This window comes from Misgurnus anguillicaudatus, chromosome 4, assembly GCF_027580225.2.
Source record: "Misgurnus anguillicaudatus chromosome 4, ASM2758022v2, whole genome shotgun sequence".
Lineage (NCBI taxonomy): Eukaryota > Metazoa > Chordata > Actinopteri > Cypriniformes > Cobitidae > Misgurnus > Misgurnus anguillicaudatus.
This window is the reverse complement of record NC_073340.2, coordinates 13,641,110-13,662,170: the sequence shown is the minus strand read 5'-3', so window position 1 is coordinate 13,662,170 and position 21,061 is coordinate 13,641,110. Positions and strand designations below refer to the sequence as shown.

Below are 21,061 nucleotides of genomic sequence, written 5' to 3'. Positions count from 1 at the left end.
TTGTACGATGAAAAGTCATCGCCACCACCACAGTTGGCAGAGTAATGGAGAATAAAAGAGTAGTATGTCCAAATTCATAGTATTAGAAAAACAGTAGGTGAAAAGTACCCAGATGACCTACTACTTCCGGCAAGATCTTGAAGTGTTAATTTGATAGAGACTTTACTATCCTGTGAGCCAACGGTGAAGAAGAAGGAGAGGTGTTTTTTTATTAAAAAATGTCCAAAAGTGGTAATGTGGCTCTATTCAAATACATATATTAAACAGCTGTCCCTTGTGGTTAAATTGCGCTGGTTTACTGTCATTCCTGTTAATGACTAACTTGTTGTTATGACGACGTAATGTATCAACGTAGCGGATGTAGTACGTACGAATTCATTCATGCTATCCATATTCATACTATATAGCTCTTAGTGCTTTAACAGTCGATGAGTAGATACAGGGAGCGACTTTGTAAAAACTGCAATATTAAAGGAATAGTCTACTCATTTTCAATATTAAAATGTATCAACAGTTCTTAGTTAAGGTAATAACATATTTTAATATTGAAAATGAGTAGACTATTCCTTTAATTTCTTGGTAGAAATGCAATCAAAGCAATTCGACCACACTCGACCAATCACATTGGCACACACACGCATAGAATTGTAGGACAAGATAATGAAGGTATTTCAGCAGTCAGAAAGTAAACCAAATATTGTCTGCGTCCGAAATCTTTGAAATGCTGCCCAAAAAATGGTTCGCCTGGATCACAAATAAAGTTTTATTTTCACTTTTTACACCTTTCAATTTTATTTCTAGTGAGTTATTAGTATTGTAGTTTTTAAATGAACAGTATGTAAGAAATGTATATATATTAATCATAAAATGGCCCTGATATGTCACTAGACATTAAGAAATCATTTGAAGAGTTTCGTTGCAAAACGAGATAACCACCGTTTTTTTAATTGTTCAGAAATTTCGTTTTTTGGTTGTGCATTCCAATTAATTTCAATTCAACTGCATTTAAACCTTCATAACTTAAAAAATACAGCTAAGTAGCCCCATAAAACAAAATAATAACATGATAACATAATAATAAACATGTTTTGACAAAAATGTAAAAAAATGGATTTATCTCGTTTTGCAACAAAACTCTTCATTTTCATTTCAAATATTTATATCACTGACAACAGCGGTCCAGCCAGGATATTGTCATTTAAAAAGTGGAGTTGCAGCCCTCAACTGATGTTGGTGTTGTCATGTTGTGTATGGGCCACCAGTTTTGTGATTGCAGTACCAGTTTTAGCCACAAGTTTTGTGATTGTAGTACCAGTTTTGGCCACAATCCTACATACTGTTCCTTAAAATATGGGATAAGTTATCACAAAGGTGCTCTCTGTTTATATTTCTAACAGAATTCCATTACGCTGGCTATACGGCTGTCACAATGATTAAATAATCGTCTCATCACGATGGTTTGACCTCATCGCGATGATTTCAGATCACCGCAATGATTGCACATCTCTCTAAAAACACAAGGGGGAGCTGCAGTGCCTGTATAAACGAGACAGTATCAGATTACTTTTAAATATGTGTTATGTGTATTCATATTTACTGCCAGGTAAACCTTGCAAAAGATTTATTTTAAATAATCACAACAATGTGTGAAATTTCATGAACAAACAAAAAATGTATGAGAATTAAATGTCAAAGCTAGCCTGGGTTTCCCCATGCTGCCTTGGGCGCAAATTTATTCACGCTGCAAGTCTAGCATGGAAACTATGGCCCTTTTTTGCTCCTGAAATAGGGAACAATCACAAAACGGGGAGGGGCGATTCACCGAAGCAGTTTTGTTATTTGTTATAACACGGCAACAGACGCAAAGTTACTTTTCCTGCAGCCTTAGATAGTGTTCGAAGTAGTTTTGAACGCAAGTTTATTTAAAAAAGAGCAACTTTTGGCGTTAAACAATTTAATATCCAAGAAGGATGTTTGGATATGGCAAGACATGATAACCACGGAGTTATAAATGGTAAGTGGTATTTATTAATATCATATTGTCATTATGCCTGTACTGTGGTTGTCACAGTTCCACTAAAATGTGTTGCTTTTCAATACAATATACAGCTACCGGTTTAGTTGCATAGCTTTCAGCTGTGTGCACATGAATCGATAAAGGTCGTTTACGTTTGAATTTATGTTGCTCTACATACGTCATCTGGTATAATTGAAACGATTGGCTATGAGCTACGTACAGACGCATTCGTAGCGCCCATGGGCGGCTATGGGCATTCGTAAACCATGCCTCAAATACGAGAAAATTAGCATATGGTTCCCAGACCACGTCTCATTCTCTATGATACTGGTCTGGTGTTAGCCAGGCTATGTCAAAGCAATAAAACAGAGAATTAATCATCATAATCGTCACAATTTATTAGACAATTAACCAAATTTCATAATCATGACAGCCCTAGCTGGCTATGAAGCCTGTTCGAATTGTTTTCCAGAGCTGCCTTCATGCCGCCAAAGTCATTGGCTTATGAGGCAGCGAGGCAACAAGTCAGCTGCCTAAGCTTTCTGAGTGCAGCCTTTGGATTCGGGCGTGCCTTGATACCTTCCTGAATTTTATAGATTTCAGATTATTTGTTTTCTGTGTGTGAAATGATGTCTTGGCTTTATGATGAGGTCTCAGGTTATGAACTCTTTGTCTTCTCCGTCTGGTGCTTTATAACGCGAGCGTCTGGCTTCTGCCTCCTCTCCTCCGACAGCACTTTAAAGAGCCCAGCGTTTGCTTTCACTTGTGAATACTTGGACATGGAGAGAATAAAGCGTCTGCTCTACTTTAGTAATTTGATTATAACCACATTACTTTTACTTTATCATCTGGCTCTCATTCACTTATACCCTTTATTTCTGTGTGTGATTTCAGCTGTAAAATGATCCTTTATGACTCAAACCCACCGACCCCTTCAACCCGATCCATCATAACTGTACGAGACCGTGTATGACTCAGTGACTCTGATATTCATAACTTCATAATTAAACACAAGCATTATATTTCTCCGAGCTGAGATGTCTCACAATGGACATTCTTGTCATTTTTGGTCTTTAAAGAAATGGTGAAAAATGTTTGGATAATAAAGTGACTCGTTCTTTATATAAGCTGTTGTCATCTTCACTTTCGACTGTTTGTTAGGTTGAGTGAAATGTTTTTAGCCCAGCAATGCAGTAGGGCACGTGACTGGTATTTTTTTTCCTCATCTTGTTTACATGTTGTTGTCTTTTCTTTCTTGCCCTTTATTTGCTTTTCTGTTCAAGTGCAAATAACTCAGATTTGGTAATGTAAAAACATTGTGTTAAGTGTCATAATATGTAAGCATAATATAAGCTTTTGTGTGGAGTTGGTAACAGTCCAATCCAGCTACTTCAACGGTTTGGTATGGCGGTAGTTTGTTTGAAAACTATTTGAGATTGTTGGTTTCATTCAGGTCCAGGAGTCATTGGGTTCGCCTCTTTTTGAGTGTCAGTAGAACAGATTCAGCGTCACGATTCATCTCTCATCTATCTGTTACAGAGGTTTTCTATTATGTCCATCCACAGGAGGTCGACTTCACTCTTGTGTTGAGCGTAACAGGTGTTGCTCTCCGCTGAAAACTCATTTCTTGCTGAACATTTAATGTTGATTAAAATGAATTTGGTGAAATAAGAAATGGTGCGATAGAAACACTTCTGCACGTAGGGTTAGGTACAACGAATGATGAGAGCGGACAGGAATAGCTTGGGTCAGGTCAGCAGAACTCTCTCATATGTGTCCTGAATGACTGGCAGCTAAGTCATCACAGGAAGAATTCAAACCTAAGACCTTCAGCACTGAGATCATCTGTTGTGTGTTGTTAAACACAGAAATTTTCCTCTGTGTGTGTGTGTACACCTGGTTTTACCTCTTTATTCTTTGTGTTTTACTGTGACAATATAGCACACCAGTACAGTATTACTGTATATATAAGGTTATTTTAAAAGCCTCTGTTGTGTGAAACGCTGATGGGGACACACCAGTGTGTTGATTGTAATTGTTAATGGCTTCTATATGCATCCTGGATCAACCTAAGAACCTTATCTTCACATTATGGATCATAGTGTACCGAACATTAGCCAGTGACCGTTGTTCTTTATAAGGGTTCTTGATCAGGATGTTCCGGGAAGTCTAATGATGGGAATGATTCAGCACATCCCTATAGACCTGAATCCAAATTTACAGCATAAATCATTGTTTGCATATCAAATTTTCTGTGACCTAGTGCTTCATTCTTCTCTGTACACTTCACACTATGTGTTGCTTTCATGTATTTGTAACATGACCTGTCAGGAATGGGCAGCCAATGAAGAGAGAGTAAGTGTCAGTGAGAGAGTGTGTGGACGAGCAAGTCAGGTTGGTGGTAGTACAGAGCACACAGCTGCTGTCAGTGTCTTTTGCCACAGTGAGACAGCCGGCTGCCGCTATGAAGCACACGCAGAGGATGAACTACAGTCTGCGTAGTAAGTCATGTATTCTGTTACTGGTGTGTGTGCTGGTAGTGGTGCCGTTGGTACTGGTGTATTTGCTGGTACTGATTTGTGTGCTGGTTCGGGTGATGTTACTCATGCTGGTTCTGGTGCCTGTACTGATGCGCGTGTGCTGGTACTGACGTGTGTGCTGATACTGACGTGTGTGCTGGTACTTAACACATGTGCTGGTACTGATGTCTGTGTGCTAGTACTGACTGGGTGCTGGTACTGATGCGTGTGTGCTGGTACTGATGCGTGTGTTCTGGTACTGATGCGTGTGTGCTGGTACTGATGCGTGTGTGCTGGTACTGATGCGTGTGTGCTGGTACTGATGCGTGTGTGCTGGTACTGATGCGTGTGTGCTGGTACTGATGCATGTGTGCTGGTACTGATGCGTGTGTGATTGTACTGATGCGTGTGTGATTGTACTGATGCGTGTGTGATTGTACTGATGCGTGTGTGCTGGTACTGACATCTGTGCTGGTACTGAGGTGTGTGTGCTGGTATTAATACCTGTGCTGGTACTGATGTCTGTGTGTGCTGGTACTGATGCATGTGTGCTGGTACTGACATGTGCTTGTACTGAGATGTGTGTGCTAGTACTGACTGGGTGCTGGTACTGATGCGTGTGAGCTGGTACCGATGCGTGTGTGTGCTGGTACTGACTGGGTGCGGGTACTGATGCGTGTGTGCTGGTACTGATGCGTGTGTGCTGGTACTGATGCGTGTGTGCTGGTACTGAGGTGTGTGTTGGTACTGAGGTGTGTGCTGGTACTGACGTGTGTTTGCTGTTACTGACGTGTATGCTGTTACTTACCTGTGTGCTGGTACTGATGTGTGTACTTGTATTAATACCTGTGCTGGTACTGATGTCTGTGTGCTGGTACTGACGTGTGTGCTGGTACTGACATGTGTGGTGATACTGACGTATGTGCTGGTACTGACGTGTGTGCTGGTAGTAACGTGTGTGCTGGTACTGACTGGGTGCTCGTACTGATGCGTGTGTGCGCATGTGCTGGTACTGATGGACTGGTTTATGTGTTGAATCTACCAGTACTATTGCGAGACTTATATTGAGAAAGTCATAGTATTAATATTAATTCAAGAACTCAGACTCTTATGATTGAAATAAAGTAGGTCGGTAGTCTTTTACCGAAGAATTATTGACAGATGAACAATCATCATCAATTCATATTTTCAGCAAATAATGTTTTTCATATACATAAACCATATTCAAGAATGTATTTTATAGATGCTCCAGTAGATTAAATCTCACATCCCTCATTCACATGAACAACTCATCTGTGTTTATTAAGACAGAAGTGTTAATACTGCAGTTTGTTTGTGAAATTCAATGTTACAATGGTCTTCATTTATTGTTTAAGGATAAATGTTTAGTTTTGTTGTTTGTCTTGTATTAACAGCTACAGGTCAGTTATTTTAGAAAAATGCTGTAATTACATGATTGACAGGATACGAGGGACATTACGTAATTTCATGTTAATTGTATTGGTCATAGATCAAACAGGCATTGAGCTTTGTTCTTTCAGACAAAAGATGGTTTCTCCTGAAGCTGATTATAAACACGTGCACTCAGATGTTTAGAAAGTTTATCTGCATAAATTTACGTTACAGTATACCATCATCTGTCAGCCTGTACACATGTTTGCATCACTGCTGCTCTTGGCATGAAGTGAGACACTGGAGGTGACGTGAGACTTGTGCAATAAGACCTATGCATGCAGACCCATGATGTAACATGTTATGTTAGACCCCTGAGGTGAGATCCAAAATGTGAGACCCATGAGGTGAGATGCGTGTAGTGTAGTTAGACCCATAACATGTGACCCACGAGGTGACTGTCCCATGCATAAAGATCAGTGCAGCTAATGAAGTCTATTCATTGCCTTTATTGTGCTTCAAAAGGTGCTGTGTATAAAGAGCAGCTGTGCGTGCGTGTAAAAGCACCTTATTACACTTACATGTATGCATTTGGCAAATGCTTTTATCCAAAGCCACATACAGTGTAATATACATTTTTATTATCTGTAGTCGCTGGGGATTGAACCCACAACCTTTGTTGTGCTAATGCAATACTCTACCCATTGATCTAGAGGAACACACCTCAAAGATGATGATCTCTTTTTGTTTTTTTTTTCCGTGTTGGTTCTGTTTTAAAGCAGTAAGCACAATGTAAGGTATAATAGTCAACAGGTTGCTATCGCAGAAATAACCCCCGACAGTGTGATATTGAAGGACCTGACACGCAGTGGAGGGTCTTGTATCTCACTGAAGGGGCTTAATTCGTGATAACAACCTCTGCTGCCTTTACATTATCCCGCTTATTACATCTCTATTTATCTTATAAGTAAGGTAAGGAAATTAAATATTGATTTGAAAATGTTTAGCTAATTTTTAATAAAATGTAGACCTTCCGAGAGGAAAGACTGTTTACTTTTGGTTTTAAGATTAGACTTTCAAATATCATGAACACACTATTTGGTTTAAAGAGCCAGAAAGATGCAAATTTTAAGCATCCTATCACTGTTTATAAGTCCCGGACAACAGGTTTAAATGCATGCGAGGTCAAAAAACGCTGTAATTTTCTCAAATTATAAATGTAAAATTACCCCATTTTTCAGAGATCCCCAAACGATTTGTGTGAAGCCGTTCAACTACTAAGTCTGCCTAAACCCCAACTTTCAGTAGCCTACTCTGCTCTGATTGGTCAACTGACACATTCTCCGCACAGACCACAGATCAGTGGCACAGACCAACAATAGTGCAACATGTATTGACCTAGTGCTAACATGATTTACTCAGAAGACATTATCGACATCCATACACATCATTTATCATTAATCCAACCAATAAAAACAACGACGGTTGTTGATGTTACACTCATTTAAGCATTTATGTAAGCTAACTGGGTCATAGCAAAATCGTAAGCGCAGCATGCGTTAGCCGCTTACTAACCTGAATCTCTGACAGTATATTAAGAGTTTAAACGACAACATCAATACACATCATTCATCATTAATCCAAGCAATAAAAACGACTACTCGCATTAAAATTTTTACACTCATTTTAGCAAGTATGTAGCTATAATCATACTTACAGGTTGTGGTTAGGAAATGCATGTTGTTCCAAATAAAGTGGGTGCTGAACCATCTTTCATTGGCAAACGTCTAGTAAATCCCTGAAAAAGTAATTTTAACCACTGATTCCTCACAGCCAAATGTTTAGTATATTCTCTCCTTGAAAATTTTATTTTAACCACAGATTCTTCATATCTTCATCCTTTAGTAGTGATAACAACACAAACTGAAAACCCAGCGTGATATGATGTTTACACACTAACTAGCTGTGGGCAGGTCATAGTTTTCGTTTCTCCAGGGCAAGGCTGCAGGCGGAGATTATTATGCAAAGTGTTGGTATTACGTGGATAAAGACAGGCAGGAGATTCAATTCATATGACGACTCGTTTCAGTGATACGGAGTCGACTCCCTACTTTATTAATCGTGCACTTTTTGATTCAACTACTTTGCACATTGTTTACATTGATTGACAGCTACATGACACACTTCAATACAGGTCATTTTCGATTTTGGATCTGTATACTTTAATAAAAGACATAATTTTATTTTAATTTTTTGTAATATTAAATTGTACCTGTCAAAATGATTTGCAGCATTCGGGTTACTGTTTGTTATTAGTTTTGAGCGGTAGTTATCTGAAAAAGCGAACCTTGAAATGTTTTGACTGGCCAATCAGAATCAAACATTTTAAAGAGCCATGTAATAAGTGAGAATACTCTTTTCTGTTCTCAGCTTGAGTGATGTTCATCTCTGAAACAGTGACAGAAAGGGAAAGTTGCCATAATGAGTTTCTCAGCACAGATGAGGTTTGATGAAGAGCCTTTCAGCTCAAAATCACCTGGGGTGAAAATATAAATTTAAGTGATCACTGATTTTCAAGATGTGGTGTGCCAACGTTTTTGCCAATGACCTTGTGTGGTCGAGCACCTTTTTTGAGATTTATGCTGGTTGTCCTATCGGAAGGCTTTAAACAGGACACACAAATCAAGCCTTACTTTTCTCCTCCCATTCCTGCGATCACCGTGACTGCATGCAGGTCTGAAAAAACCTGCAACGCAGCCGGTGACACTGACGCAGTCCAGATCGGTTTGATTCAGAGGAATTATTTTAGTTTGCTAAACTATCCCTCCAGCGCCAGACCGACATACATTTTCTGATGATAATCTCGTGCGAGCAAACAGTGTAGATATGTAAATACACCGAGACCTGATGGAGAAAGAGCGAGTCCAGAGACTGTCAGAGTTTGTGTTGTTGTGAATAAATGTGTTTCATCTCTCAGATAGTTTATGCACTTCATCACTGCTCATCATAACACTGTATATACTCAACTTTATTACCATTCGATTATATGCGCCTGTGTTAATCTTACTAAACACAATTACCACCAACCTGCAGTAAACAGACTGAAACCATCTGCGTGTGCTTGTGTTTGAGTCACAGGGAAAATCGAAATGGTTCAGATAACCGAATAAACATTAACCTTCTAAAGGCACAGAAAACTCTTTCCGTGTCTTCAGTTGTTGACATTGAGTGCTGTGCATGCAGTCAAACTTCATCAATGTAAAATCTCTCTTTCTCTCTCTCAGAACGGCAGTTGTGCAGCTCAATGGCAAACTCCAGCATCATCCCGGCTGTTGTGACGGGCATCAGTAAAGAGCTCGCTGACCTCCGTCATCTCATCCAGTTTCCGGAGGAGATCGCCACCATCCTGACAGAACAGGAGCAGGAGCTGTACCGCCGTGTCTTTCCTCTCGACTACCTCAGCTTCCTCACCAGAGACCTGAGCATCCCCGAGTGGCCCAAACGTCATCCTCACCTAAAGTCTTCATTGTCTGCCCCCATCATGCCCACCCCGAATCCCCTTCACAACACTGTGGAAGATCTCATCACAAGATTCAATGAGGTGACACACACAGTTAGTGCTTGACGATAATTCGATAACGATAATATAACTTTTCTCGATGAAATTATGATGGCGGTGCGGTACACGATCGATAATGTTTGCGCACGATGCGTAATGCTGCACAGCCATTTTGCAGACTGCACCTACTTTAAAGGGACACTCCACTTTTTTGAAAATATGCTCATTTTCCAGCTCCCCTGGAGTTAAACTTTTGTTTTTACAGTTTTGGAATCCATTCAGCCTGTGTCCGGGTCTGGCGCTAGCACTTTTAGCATAGCTAAGCATAATCCATTGAATCTGATTAGACCATTAGCATTGCGCTCAAAAATAACCAAAGAGTTTCCGTAAGGACCGTACCATGGCTGCTGCAGTTGCAATGATACTATGCAGCGCCCGAAAATAGTCCCTTTGGTAACTTTCAATAGCTGGGGACTATTTTCAGGCACTGGCTAATATCATTGCGCCTTCTGCAGCCATGGTACGCCAGCAAAGTCCTTGATTATTACGCCAGTTTGAGAGTATAATCCTAGCCATATCTGACTAGAAAATCCCAGCTTTTGGTTTTCTGTTGGTCTTAGTGCACGATGTAACTACAGAAGAGTCAAGTTTTAAATAGGAAAAATATCTAAACTCTTTGGTTATTATTAGCGCGATGCTAATGGTCTTATCAGATTCAATGGATTATGCTAAGCTATGCTAAAAGTGCTGGCGCAGGACCAGGAGATCAGCTGAATGCATTTCAAAACTGTAAAAATCAAATGTTTAGCTCTGGGGGAGCTGGAAAATGAGCATATTTTAAAAAAGTGGAGTAAAATCTGCCTTCAAATTTGACAAGAATAAGGATTTTGCAGTTATTGTGATAATTCTTGATATCGCTTGTGTTAAATTTTTTGACATTTCTTCTCTCACACATACACAAATTCATCGAGCTGATGGTCTGTGTTGGTTTTATAATCTACTGGAACATCTGATGAATGTGAGAATCTGTTATTTTGTGATTCAAGCACAATTTATGTTCATTTTCTAGTGAGTTGAATGTGTTTGTAAACACCTGAATGTGGGTTTGTTGACAGATCAGGAGAGTCTCTTCTGTTGCCTGTTTTAATGTTGACACTGAATAACAGATGTGTGTTTATTGCAGTTTATTTAACATATTTGATATAAAGAGTGCCATGATTTGTCGTTTGAAAGTAGTTTAAGATATATCATTGATGTTGCAAGGTTGTCTGTAAGATGAGCTGGTTTTGATTTTGAAAAAATAATATAATCTTGTACTGTATACTTGTCCATTTTGGTTTGGACCTGCAACACAAAACTGATTTGATTACATAAGAGAAATATTCTGATGTGTCCTCTGTTACACACAATGCATCTCTAAAGGGTCACCATGTGTCTGTATACCGTGTAGGGTGAGTTGTATTTGTTATGATCATTTGTTTGTGGTTGTTGCACACAGGCGCTTGACAGTTGGACTCATGCTGTCTGACTTTGAAATAAGATTTTAATGTGTCACATCTGTCATGCGTGTCTTTGTCTAGCTGTGCCGCTTAGAACTCAAAAGTGCCGGTACAATGTGATGAGACCCCCGGCCCCTTGCCTTAAACGGCCCCTAGACAAAACTGTTTACATAACTGACTGACTCTCTAAGAGATGTTTTCAACTACAACACACCATTACGTAAATATTTGTGCCCGAACTGACGGCCAGATTCAGTGTATTAATGTTTAAGGGTAAATAATGTTCGTTTGAACAAGGACGTTAAAACACTGTTTATGTATATTTTTATATATAAGAGTGGTATATGTGTGTGTATGACTGAACTATTATAGCAACATACAGCAAAACAAGAAAGTGAAAGTGATTTCAGAAGATTTCAGTCATTGTAACAGACTGATGGATTATTTACAACATATCACAGGCACAATGGTAGTGGGTGCTAACTACTTGTCTAACTACTTGAGTGTTAATGTGCAGTTGCTAGGGTGTTCTTTGTAGTTGTTAGACCCTTCTGTGTGATTGCTACTGTATTCTGCACCATTGCTAGAGTGTTTTCACTTTACAGTAATTGCTACAGTGTACTAAAATTTAGAACATCCTAGCAACCACTCAGAACGCCCTAGCAACCATCTAGAACACCCTAGCAACCACCTAGAAGTTCACCCTAGCAACCATTTAGAACACACTTCCAAGTTCCAACACCTCAGAATAGTTGCTAGGGTATTTTGAATTGTTGATAGAGTGTTCTAGGTGGTTGCTAGGCTAGGGTGTTCTAGATGGTTGCTAGGGTGTTCTAAATTGTTGCTAGGAGGTTCTGAGTGGTTGCTAGGGTGTTTTGAGTGGTTGCTATGTTGGTCTGAGTAGTTGCTAGGGCGTTCTGAGTAGTTGCTAGGGCGTTCTGAGTGGTTGCTAGGGTGTTGTGAGTGGTTGCTAGGTTGTTCTGAGTGGTTGCTAGGTCTGAGTTGTTGCTAGGGCGTTCTGAGTGGTTGTTACGGTATTCTGAAATGTTGCTAGTGTTCTAAATGCTTGCAAGGGTATTCTGAGTGGTTGTTAGGGGGTTGTGAGTGGTTCTAGGTAGAGTTGCCGCGGTGACGTAATTTTCCCACCGGTTAATCGGCGCGTCACAAACTCGGTGATCCCGGTATCACCGAGTGGGAGGGGCTTATAAATGCGCATGCAGACGTGCACATTTTACTTTCACTTTTGAATTACGCAACTGTTTAAATGCAGCACTTGCGTAAGCTGCGATAAATCACGTATGAATTTGCGTGCAATGCGAGTGCAACAGCTGGTTTACTTAAGTGCTTGAGTCAATGTGCGCAGGTAATTCTCAAAGAACCCGCCAGTCCCAAGCAGAGCAACTGGCTACTTCTCCATAAAAGCGCTGTTTGAAAGATGGGTTTAATATTTTTCTTGATGAAAAACACAACCACAAAACGATCTCGCTTATATTAAACATCATATATGTGTATTATAACAAAAACGAGTAAGCACCCAGCTTCTGTCATCATCTGGTCAGTCAGCTCGCCTCGCAAACTCTGAGAGAAATAAATTAAATTCTGACACCTGCGGCTCTGTGACGTGACGCGCTTTCAGCTCCGCTGAATTCAGACAACAGACACAGTCAGTTGTAAGTGTTTGCTCTCTCTAATGAAACTAAATGATTTAATTACACGAAAATATCAAAACGACGGTGAAAGACGGTGTCGCGGTGGGCAAGTGATATAACCGGTGAGAGGCTGAAGCACCGGTTATCACAGTTTCACCGACTATCGCGGCAAGCCTAGTTCTAGGGTGGTCTGAGTGGTTGCTAGGGCATTTTGAGTAATTGTTAGGGTGTTCTGAGTGGTTGCTAGGGCGTTCTGAGTGGTTGCTATGGTGTTCTGAGTGGTTGCTATGGTGTTCTGAGTGGTTGCTATGGTATTCTGAGTGGTTGCTATGGTGTTCTGAGTGGTTGCTATGGTAGTCTGAGTGATTGCTAGGATGATCTGATAGTTGCTAGAGCATTTTGAGTGGTTGCTATGGTGTTCTGAGTGGATATTAGGGTGTTCTAAATCGTTGCTATGGTGTTTTGAGTAGTTGCTAGGGTGTTCTGAATGATTGCTATGGTGTTCTGAGTGTTTGCTACTTGCTAGGGTGTTCTGAGTGTTTGTGTGCTATGATTGCTGATGCTCATATCATTACTATAGCAACTGATATTAAAGGAATAGTCTACTCATTTTCAATATTAAAATATGTTATTACCTTAACTAAGAACTGTTGAATCATCCCTCTATCATCTGTGTGCGTGCACGTAAGCGCTGGAGCGCGCTGTGACGCTACGATAGCATTTAGCTTAGCCCCATTCATTCAATGGTACCATTTAGAGATAAAGTTAGAAGTGACCAAACACATCAACGTTTTTCCTATTTAAGACGAGTAGTTATACGAGCAAGTTTGGTGGTACAAAATAAAACGTAGCGCTTTTCTAAGCGGATTTAAAAAAGGAACTATATTTTATGGCGTAATAGCACTTTTGGGAGTACTTTGACTCGGCGCAGTAACACCCTCCCTCTCCCATTATGAGAGTGAGAAGGGGAGCAGACTTTTCAGGCGAGTCCAAGTACTCCCAAAAGTGCTATTACGCCATAAAATATAGTTCCTCTTTTAAATCCGCTTAGAAAAGCGCTATGTTTTATTTTGTACCACCAAACTTGCTCATATAACTACTCGTCTTAAATAGGAAAAACGTTGAGGTGTTTGGTCACTTCTAACTTTATCTCTAAATGGTACCATTGAATGAATGGGGCTAAGCTAAATGCTATCGTAGCGTCGCAGCGCGCTCCAGCGCTTACGTGCACACACACAGATGACAGAGGGATGATTCAACAGTTCTTAGTTAAGGTAATAACATATTTTAATATTGAAAATGAGTAGACTATTCCTTTAAGATTGATTGCACTGTCTGAACATATAAATCTGATTTGAAGCCTTAGACAGACAGTCTCAAAGATTTAAATTCTAAAACAGGTTTTATGTGCAATGTGAACAGAGTGTTACTGCTGTATTGAGTGAAATTTGTGATGATGATGTAATGTCAGTAGTTGTTCATCAATGTTGTGTTTATTGTGTGTTCAGGTGAGTTCATGGGTGACGTGGCTCATCCTGACTGCTGGCTCCATGGAGGAGAAGAGGGAGGTCTTCTCACACCTCGTACATGTGGCAAAGTGCTGTTGGGACATGGGCAACTACAACGCAGTCATGGAGTTCCTGGCAGGTCTCAGGTATGATGCCTTGAGAAGAATAAACCTCTTGTGTTTAGGAGAGACATTCCTGAGGTGTGTTCATAAATAACTATGAGTTTCACTATCAGAGTCACTTATGGAGTCCACATGCAGTCCTTTCAGAAAAACGCGGATTTTTTTCTGATTGTTGCGGGCAAAAATCCTTGATCTTGCGGCACGTTTTCTTAAAAATTGCGATGAAATATGCGGGATATTTCTGCAATTTTATGCGGTGAAATTCCGGGAACTTGCAAAAACTCTGTGAACTTGCAAAAACAGTTTACTGCTTTTGCAGCTTTTCAATGATGTTCACGTCGCGTAATTACATCACTTCCTAATATTCCCATGACAACAGGGGTCATGGCTGCGCATGTGTGAAGTAAATGCAAAATTTTTCAACTTTCTGCTAAGATATATATAACTTTTTGGTATGAAAATGCGGGGATTATTAGAAATCTGCAATTTATGTTTAAAAAATGCGGCCCTCTGCATAAATATGCAGACTTTGGCTGATTATGCATTGAGGGACCCAGTATAACTCATATAATGTGATGCACTGTGCATCATAATAAAATTATTAATGCAAAAACTGACATGACATGAAATGGCACATGTTTTCTTCTAAAGAAACGATAATCAATAAGCAATGAGAGTAATTTCTCCAAACATAAATAAAGAATCTAATTGATCTCATACAAAAACATACATCTATATACAAAAATTAATAATAATAATAATAATAATAATAAAGATGTAAGAACACATCTGAACATTTGACAGATGCTCACTGTATGTTTTCTCAGGTCTCGTAAAGTGCTGAAGATGTGGCAGTTCATGGACCAGGCAGACATTGAGATCATGCGTAGACTGAAAGATGCCATGGCTCAGCACGAGTCGTCATCTGAATACAGGAAAGTGGTGAATCGTGCACTCAACATCCCAGGATGCAAAGTCGTTCCTTTCTGCGGTGTGTTTCTCAAGGAACTCAGTGAGGTTTTGGACGGCGCCGCCAGCATTATTGGTCTGCGTCCATCTTTTGATTCTCAAGATGATTCTGTTGAGGTGAGGAGGACTGAGGGGAGCAATGATGATAAACACCGGAAATTCAATCAATGTGGTTAAACTTAATAGCCTTTGATGGTTACAGTAATAGTCCTGAAATGATTTTGGGTAGCCACAGCATTGAATATCTTTATTATCAAGCGTTTCATATGGCTGCTGAAAAGTAGATTAATACAACTAGCCCAAGACATTGTCAATCTGGTGACGATTGAATAATTTATAGAGGCTTTTAAAAGTCCAAATCAAATGCTTTTCTTTATAACTGTGCTTATTTTTACAGTTTCTCTCAGACTATAACGGCCAGCAGCATTTTCTGGATAGAGCCGGAAGCGATGGACTCCACAGCTCGGACAAAGAGACGACGGTCAGTAACATACTGCAGACCATTCGTAGCTGCAATCGAAGCCTGGAGACCGAAGAGCCTGAGGAGAAACCTGGAGAAATTAACGTTTGTCCCAAGAATTCCTTCAAAGAGAAGATCAAAAACCAGTGAGTAAAACTCAAGGGCATTTATAAACAGATTTATTCTAAAAGTCACATCAATAGAGAGTGCCAAAAACAATCACTAGAGCCTTTTATAAATCTGATAAAACTAAAGACGCTATGGAGATATGAAGGATGTAATACTACTCCATAGGTAGTCAAGATTAACATGAGTTGTGCAGAAACTGCATGTGCTATGTGAGTTTTAAACTCATGTTTATGCAATAATTTAATGAACTGAAGCAGAGGTACAGGATTTTAGGATACAATTTTCCTTGTTTCTGAGTTTATAATGTATTGAAAGAAATGAGCCTCTTGAGATCGTATCTTCTCCATTAGGTTGTAAGGTTGACTGTGCACTTTGTGCTCTTTGACTGTGATGTTAAACATCCTTGAGAGATATTGTTTATGTATGTTAATCCGTGTCGAGTACATTAGAGATCTCAGGTTGTGTTTTAAAAGAGTTTAGGTTCTGTTAGTGCTCAAATATGCATCTGGTTTTTCATCTTCAGGAAGGGGCTCATGTTGGTTGTTAATATAGTGCCAGGAAGATCTCTGGAGAATATCAGCATCTGTCTCATATAGGCTTTGCCTCTGGTGTTCTCAGACCTTGACTTTCTTATAAATATCTTTGTGTATAACTTTAATTTTCTCATCAGTGTCTTAGAAACATCTTACGTATCACATCCCTAAGTATAAAATGAGAGCATGGTCAAGTTAAAGTTGAGCTTTATTGTCATTTAGCTACATGTGAAAAGTTATAGACCTACACAGCTAACTTGCTGAGAGACTGTACTGACTGTACTTACGGCTATGACCATAAATATTGGGCCAGAGGCAGATTTTGTGTAATTTTAGCTTATATTAGCATATCTTATATGGACATCCAGGACATTTTTGTTGCTGAGCTCACATTTGTGTTATCTCTTTAGTCAGAATGGACCAAATTGTTGATCTGGCCACTAGGGCTGTCACTTTTCGTTCGAAAATCGATTGCACAATCGATCGGACCAACCAAAAAACGTTTCGAAAACGAAAATAGGCAATCGATTTTAACCAAATATGTACACTATTAATTTTAAAAGAATTAAACAGTTAAAATATAGATGTAACAAAACTCACAAACAAGCAGAAAAAGAAAATAAAGAATTCCGAAAGTGCAGTAGGTGTGCGAAAGCTAGACAGAAAATACCCAGCAATTTTACGCACCTATAGTTTCACGCTTTCATTCGCTGCATCTAGTGTTTTGCAAAGAAAATGGAGGACAACGTCAATAAATCTGTGCAACACGAGACAACGTCGAAATTTTGACCTTACAGGAGATGATGAGTTATGACAAGGAGCCACCCTTGGGAGCTGGCAGCGACCCGCTTTTGAGATGGAAGATTGTCAGTACGAAATACGCAGCTGGCAACGAAGTACCCGAGTTTCCCTGGGACATCAGTGCGGTCGGAGTGCGTCTTCTCAACTGATGGACATATAGTGAATGAAAAGCGCTCTGCTCTTGACCCCTAAAATGTTGATCGACTTGTTTTCCTGACCAATAATTTGTAATGGCCCTAGCCTTTTTGCGCATTTCATTATGCCTGCCTAGTGCCGCCTAAGTGTCGTTTACGTTTAATAAAAAAAATGCACAGCATGTTCTCAACTTCAAGTAAGTCTATTTAAAGTTTCATTTTTGAACAGTTGTTTGAAATGGATCGAATCATTATTTAAAATAATTTTTTAATTGCCTAAATCATAAAAGCAGCCGGTTGAACCTGCAGTAATGTTTTTCATTTATGGCATCCATTCTGCATATTTTTTTAGAGAATGTTGCACTACTGTTGCTGTTTTTTATTCTGCACGAAACTTAATGACAATGAATAAGAAATATTGCTGACGTGTGCGTTACAGGCGCTCTCTTTACATTTGTCTGTTATTTGGCGTTAAATGGAAACGTCTTTTTTAGACATGGAAAATCGATCTTACAATCGATTCAATGAACACTTATATATTAAAAATCGAAAATGATTTTTTCACAAAAGTGACAGCCCTACTGGCCACTACTAATCTCTCTGATGGATTTGTGGTGTTTTTAAAACTACCTATGGTCTGTATCACTTGCATGAGGATCTCCCTGAACCATATGATTTGGGCAGAGCCACAGCTTCCAAATGCAAATGCCACACTTAAAACCACTTCAGACCTTTAACATGCTGGACATTATTTAACAAATAGACAATACCTGTCCATAAAAAAGCTTTTAAGTCAACTGTTCCATTACTTTTGACCCCCAGCTAAAAATAACACAATTAAGATGTAAAATAAGTCTTTGGTGTATCCAGAGTGTGTACTGTATGTAAAGTTTTAGCTTAAAATACCATATAGATTTTTAATAACATGTTAAAATTGGCACTTTGTAGCAAAAATGTGCTGTTTTTGGGTGTGTCTAAAATGCAAATGAGATGATGAAACGCAAACACTGATCGCCATGATAGTGGATTGTTAAATTTAATCTCTGCCTCTCTTTCTCTCTCTGCACTGAATGGCAGTGCTGTGGTTGGATAGTGCAGATTAAGGGGCTGTATTGTTATAATAAGATCCCCTTCTGACATCACAAGGGGAGCCAAATTTCAATGACCTATTTTTCACATGCTTGCAGAGAATGGTTTACCAAAACTACGTTACTGGGTTGTTCTTCTTTTCACATTTTCTAGGCTGGAAGAAGAAGCATCGGGAAACCAATTATAGCACTTAAACATGGAAAAAGTCAGATTTTCATGATATGTTCCCTTCAGTTGGTCTGGATTTGAATACCTTCTAAGTAAAGCTGAGAGTGGGCACTTTAAACCAATATTCATTATATAACTGAAACTGGTATTAATTTTGGTTAACAGCTAAAATAACGCAAAATGTGCCTCCTATAGCAATATTTATGGACATAACTGTATACTAAATATAAATAGGTACCTATACATAGACATTATAGACGTTTAATCTTAAATTAAACACAAGCTATATAAAAAATTATCTATTCAAAATGGGTGATTCTTGGGAAATTAGACTTATGAGGTGTCATGAAACATTTTGATAAAAAAAGTAAATGCAAAGTAAGAGTATCAAAATAAGAAGCATACAGTTACAAACATCTCTTCATGTACTATTTTACACATGATTTCAAATGACATCATACAAACCAATTTTGTTGTTTTTTCCCACATATTTAAGGGAAAAAAATTTATTACCGCAACGAGTCCGTGACTGGATTTGGGTTCTTTGACATGGAAATATTTAATAATTAAAAAAATCTAAAAAATAAAAAGCTTCAGTGCATGTTATACAATAAACATTTACAGTAAAGAAACATTTGGTATTTGGTGATCATTGGTAAATGTAGAGACAATAATAAGGAATATAAATGTGTCCAAGAAAAATTTTCTCATCCTCCGCAACAATTTTCAATCATTGTTTAAGCCCTCAAGGAACTAACATTTTTAAAAAATTGTTATAAGGGACATATTTGACTGTGACACTCAAGATGGCTACCAGGTAAGCAGTTCTTATTTTTTCTCTCCAGATAAAGTTTATTTTTGTGTGTCATAGTACCTACACAACTTTTTAATTCTCATTACCGAAACATGAGTTTGTAAATGCATATATTTAATGTAATATCATGTTGCGGAAATGATAATTTTTTATAATAATAATCTAAAAAATGTAAATTATTTTATAGGAAATATGTTTTAAATTCTCTAAAAATAATAGTTATACTGCAGTAAGTTCAGAACCTAATCTTATATGTGCAAAAAAATTGGCTTCAAGTTTTTTTTTATTCTGATGCTGGACATGGATTTCGTGAGAATCACCCAAATGCATCACATAATACTGTGTATGAAATTGTTCAAAGAGAGAGATTTTAAGTCAAGCAGCTAGCTGGAAAATAGTGCAGGAAAGTATTTAGTGCACACTGAAAGAGTAAAGTGTGTTACTATAGGTGGTTTGTACGGCCCACTCATCTGTGTAACCGCATGCTGTCCATCATTTCTCAAACATGTCTCTTTCTTTTGTTGATTTGAAGGAGATCTTCTGGTTCAGATGGTGTTGTGTAAGTTGCACTAACTGGTCAGGTTTCTTTGTAACATGCAGTGTTTTAGTCAATGTTTGATGTGTTTGCATGAAGTTTCTGCTTAGAGCAGACTTAACACCAGACCCAAACAAAGATCGATCTAGATCTGGACATTTTGTTGTGAGAACCCCATTAACTGTATGACCTGAGATTAAAACATCAGTTTGGTTGCAGTGCAGGAATGGCAGCAAGTATGTAGACTAATGCATGTGTTCCCATTAGTATCGTTATGGCATTTGAGCAGTTTCTCATACTGCTTCAGCTTTTGACAATATGCCTCATATCATTTCTGTAGGTTTTTAGTGGGAGATCTCTCCGATTCAGAAGGAGACTCACTTGATCCGGTGAAGGACGTAGACCTCCAGCCCACAGAGGAGGTGCGTGGACCGTTCACTCACGGTACAGAGCTCATACCGTGGTATGTGCTCTCGCTGCAGCCAGATCTCCATCAGTTCCTGCTCCAGGGAGCGACGGTCATCCGCTACGACCCGGAGAGTCACCTCACGGCCCGCTGCCTCCTCCGTCTGCAGCCGGATAACTGTTTCCTTACCTGGACCAAACCTTACAGCAGTTGCGTCCACTTGCCTATGGGCCAACCCGTGCACTGCGGACTGTCTGACGGTCTCCTAGATCTTAATGTAGTGAAGGCCGTGTTCATGGGTCACCCCGCTGTGGATGTTAACTACGTGTGCCTACAACACAAACTGTGCAACATGAACGCCAGTGAAAACGCTCTTACGCTGCTGTATGGACTTCACACTACAGACAACAGACTGCTTCACTTTGTTGCCCCCAAACACACGGCACGTATGATACACGAGGGCATACAGGAGCTGCTCGGAGCCATCAGAAAGATCAGACGTTTTCCTGACCAACGGCTGCAGTGGCTGCGCAGGCAGTATGTTAGCCTGTATCAGGTACACTTATGTTATTCGTTTTGCCAAAGAGGTTTTTTATTTAATGAAAAATAAGACAAGCAGCTCTGTTAGAGATTCTACATTCTGTTCTATAAAATATTTTTTGCATGGAAGTTTAAAATTGTTCAGTAAAAAATAGCCTACTTAATCAGTAGTATGTGAAGGGCTACAGAAAAAAACATCATAATGGTACGTTCACACC

At 39.2% G+C, this 21,061-nt stretch overlaps 1 protein-coding gene across 7 annotated transcripts in view; it reads left to right on the top strand.

The window, feature by feature from the left end:
- plce1 (phospholipase C, epsilon 1) overlaps positions 1 to 21,061 on the top strand; it is a 99,598-nt gene that overhangs the window by 54,134 nt on the left and 24,403 nt on the right. For 5 of the 7 annotated variants that reach the window (XM_055175758.2, XM_055175760.2, XM_055175763.2 and 2 more), the window contains 6 exons: positions 9,213 to 9,529; positions 14,144 to 14,289; positions 15,093 to 15,351; positions 15,632 to 15,840; positions 19,895 to 19,921; positions 20,238 to 20,859. In XM_055175758.2, the coding sequence (XP_055031733.2) occupies positions 9,213 to 9,529; positions 14,144 to 14,289; positions 15,093 to 15,351; positions 15,632 to 15,840; positions 19,895 to 19,921; positions 20,238 to 20,859 (1,580 nt within the window). The remainder of the gene's footprint in view (positions 1 to 9,212; positions 9,530 to 14,143; positions 14,290 to 15,092; positions 15,352 to 15,631; positions 15,841 to 19,894; positions 19,922 to 20,237; positions 20,860 to 21,061) is intronic. The other 2 variants (XM_055175759.2, XM_055175766.2) reach the window with 1 other exon arrangement.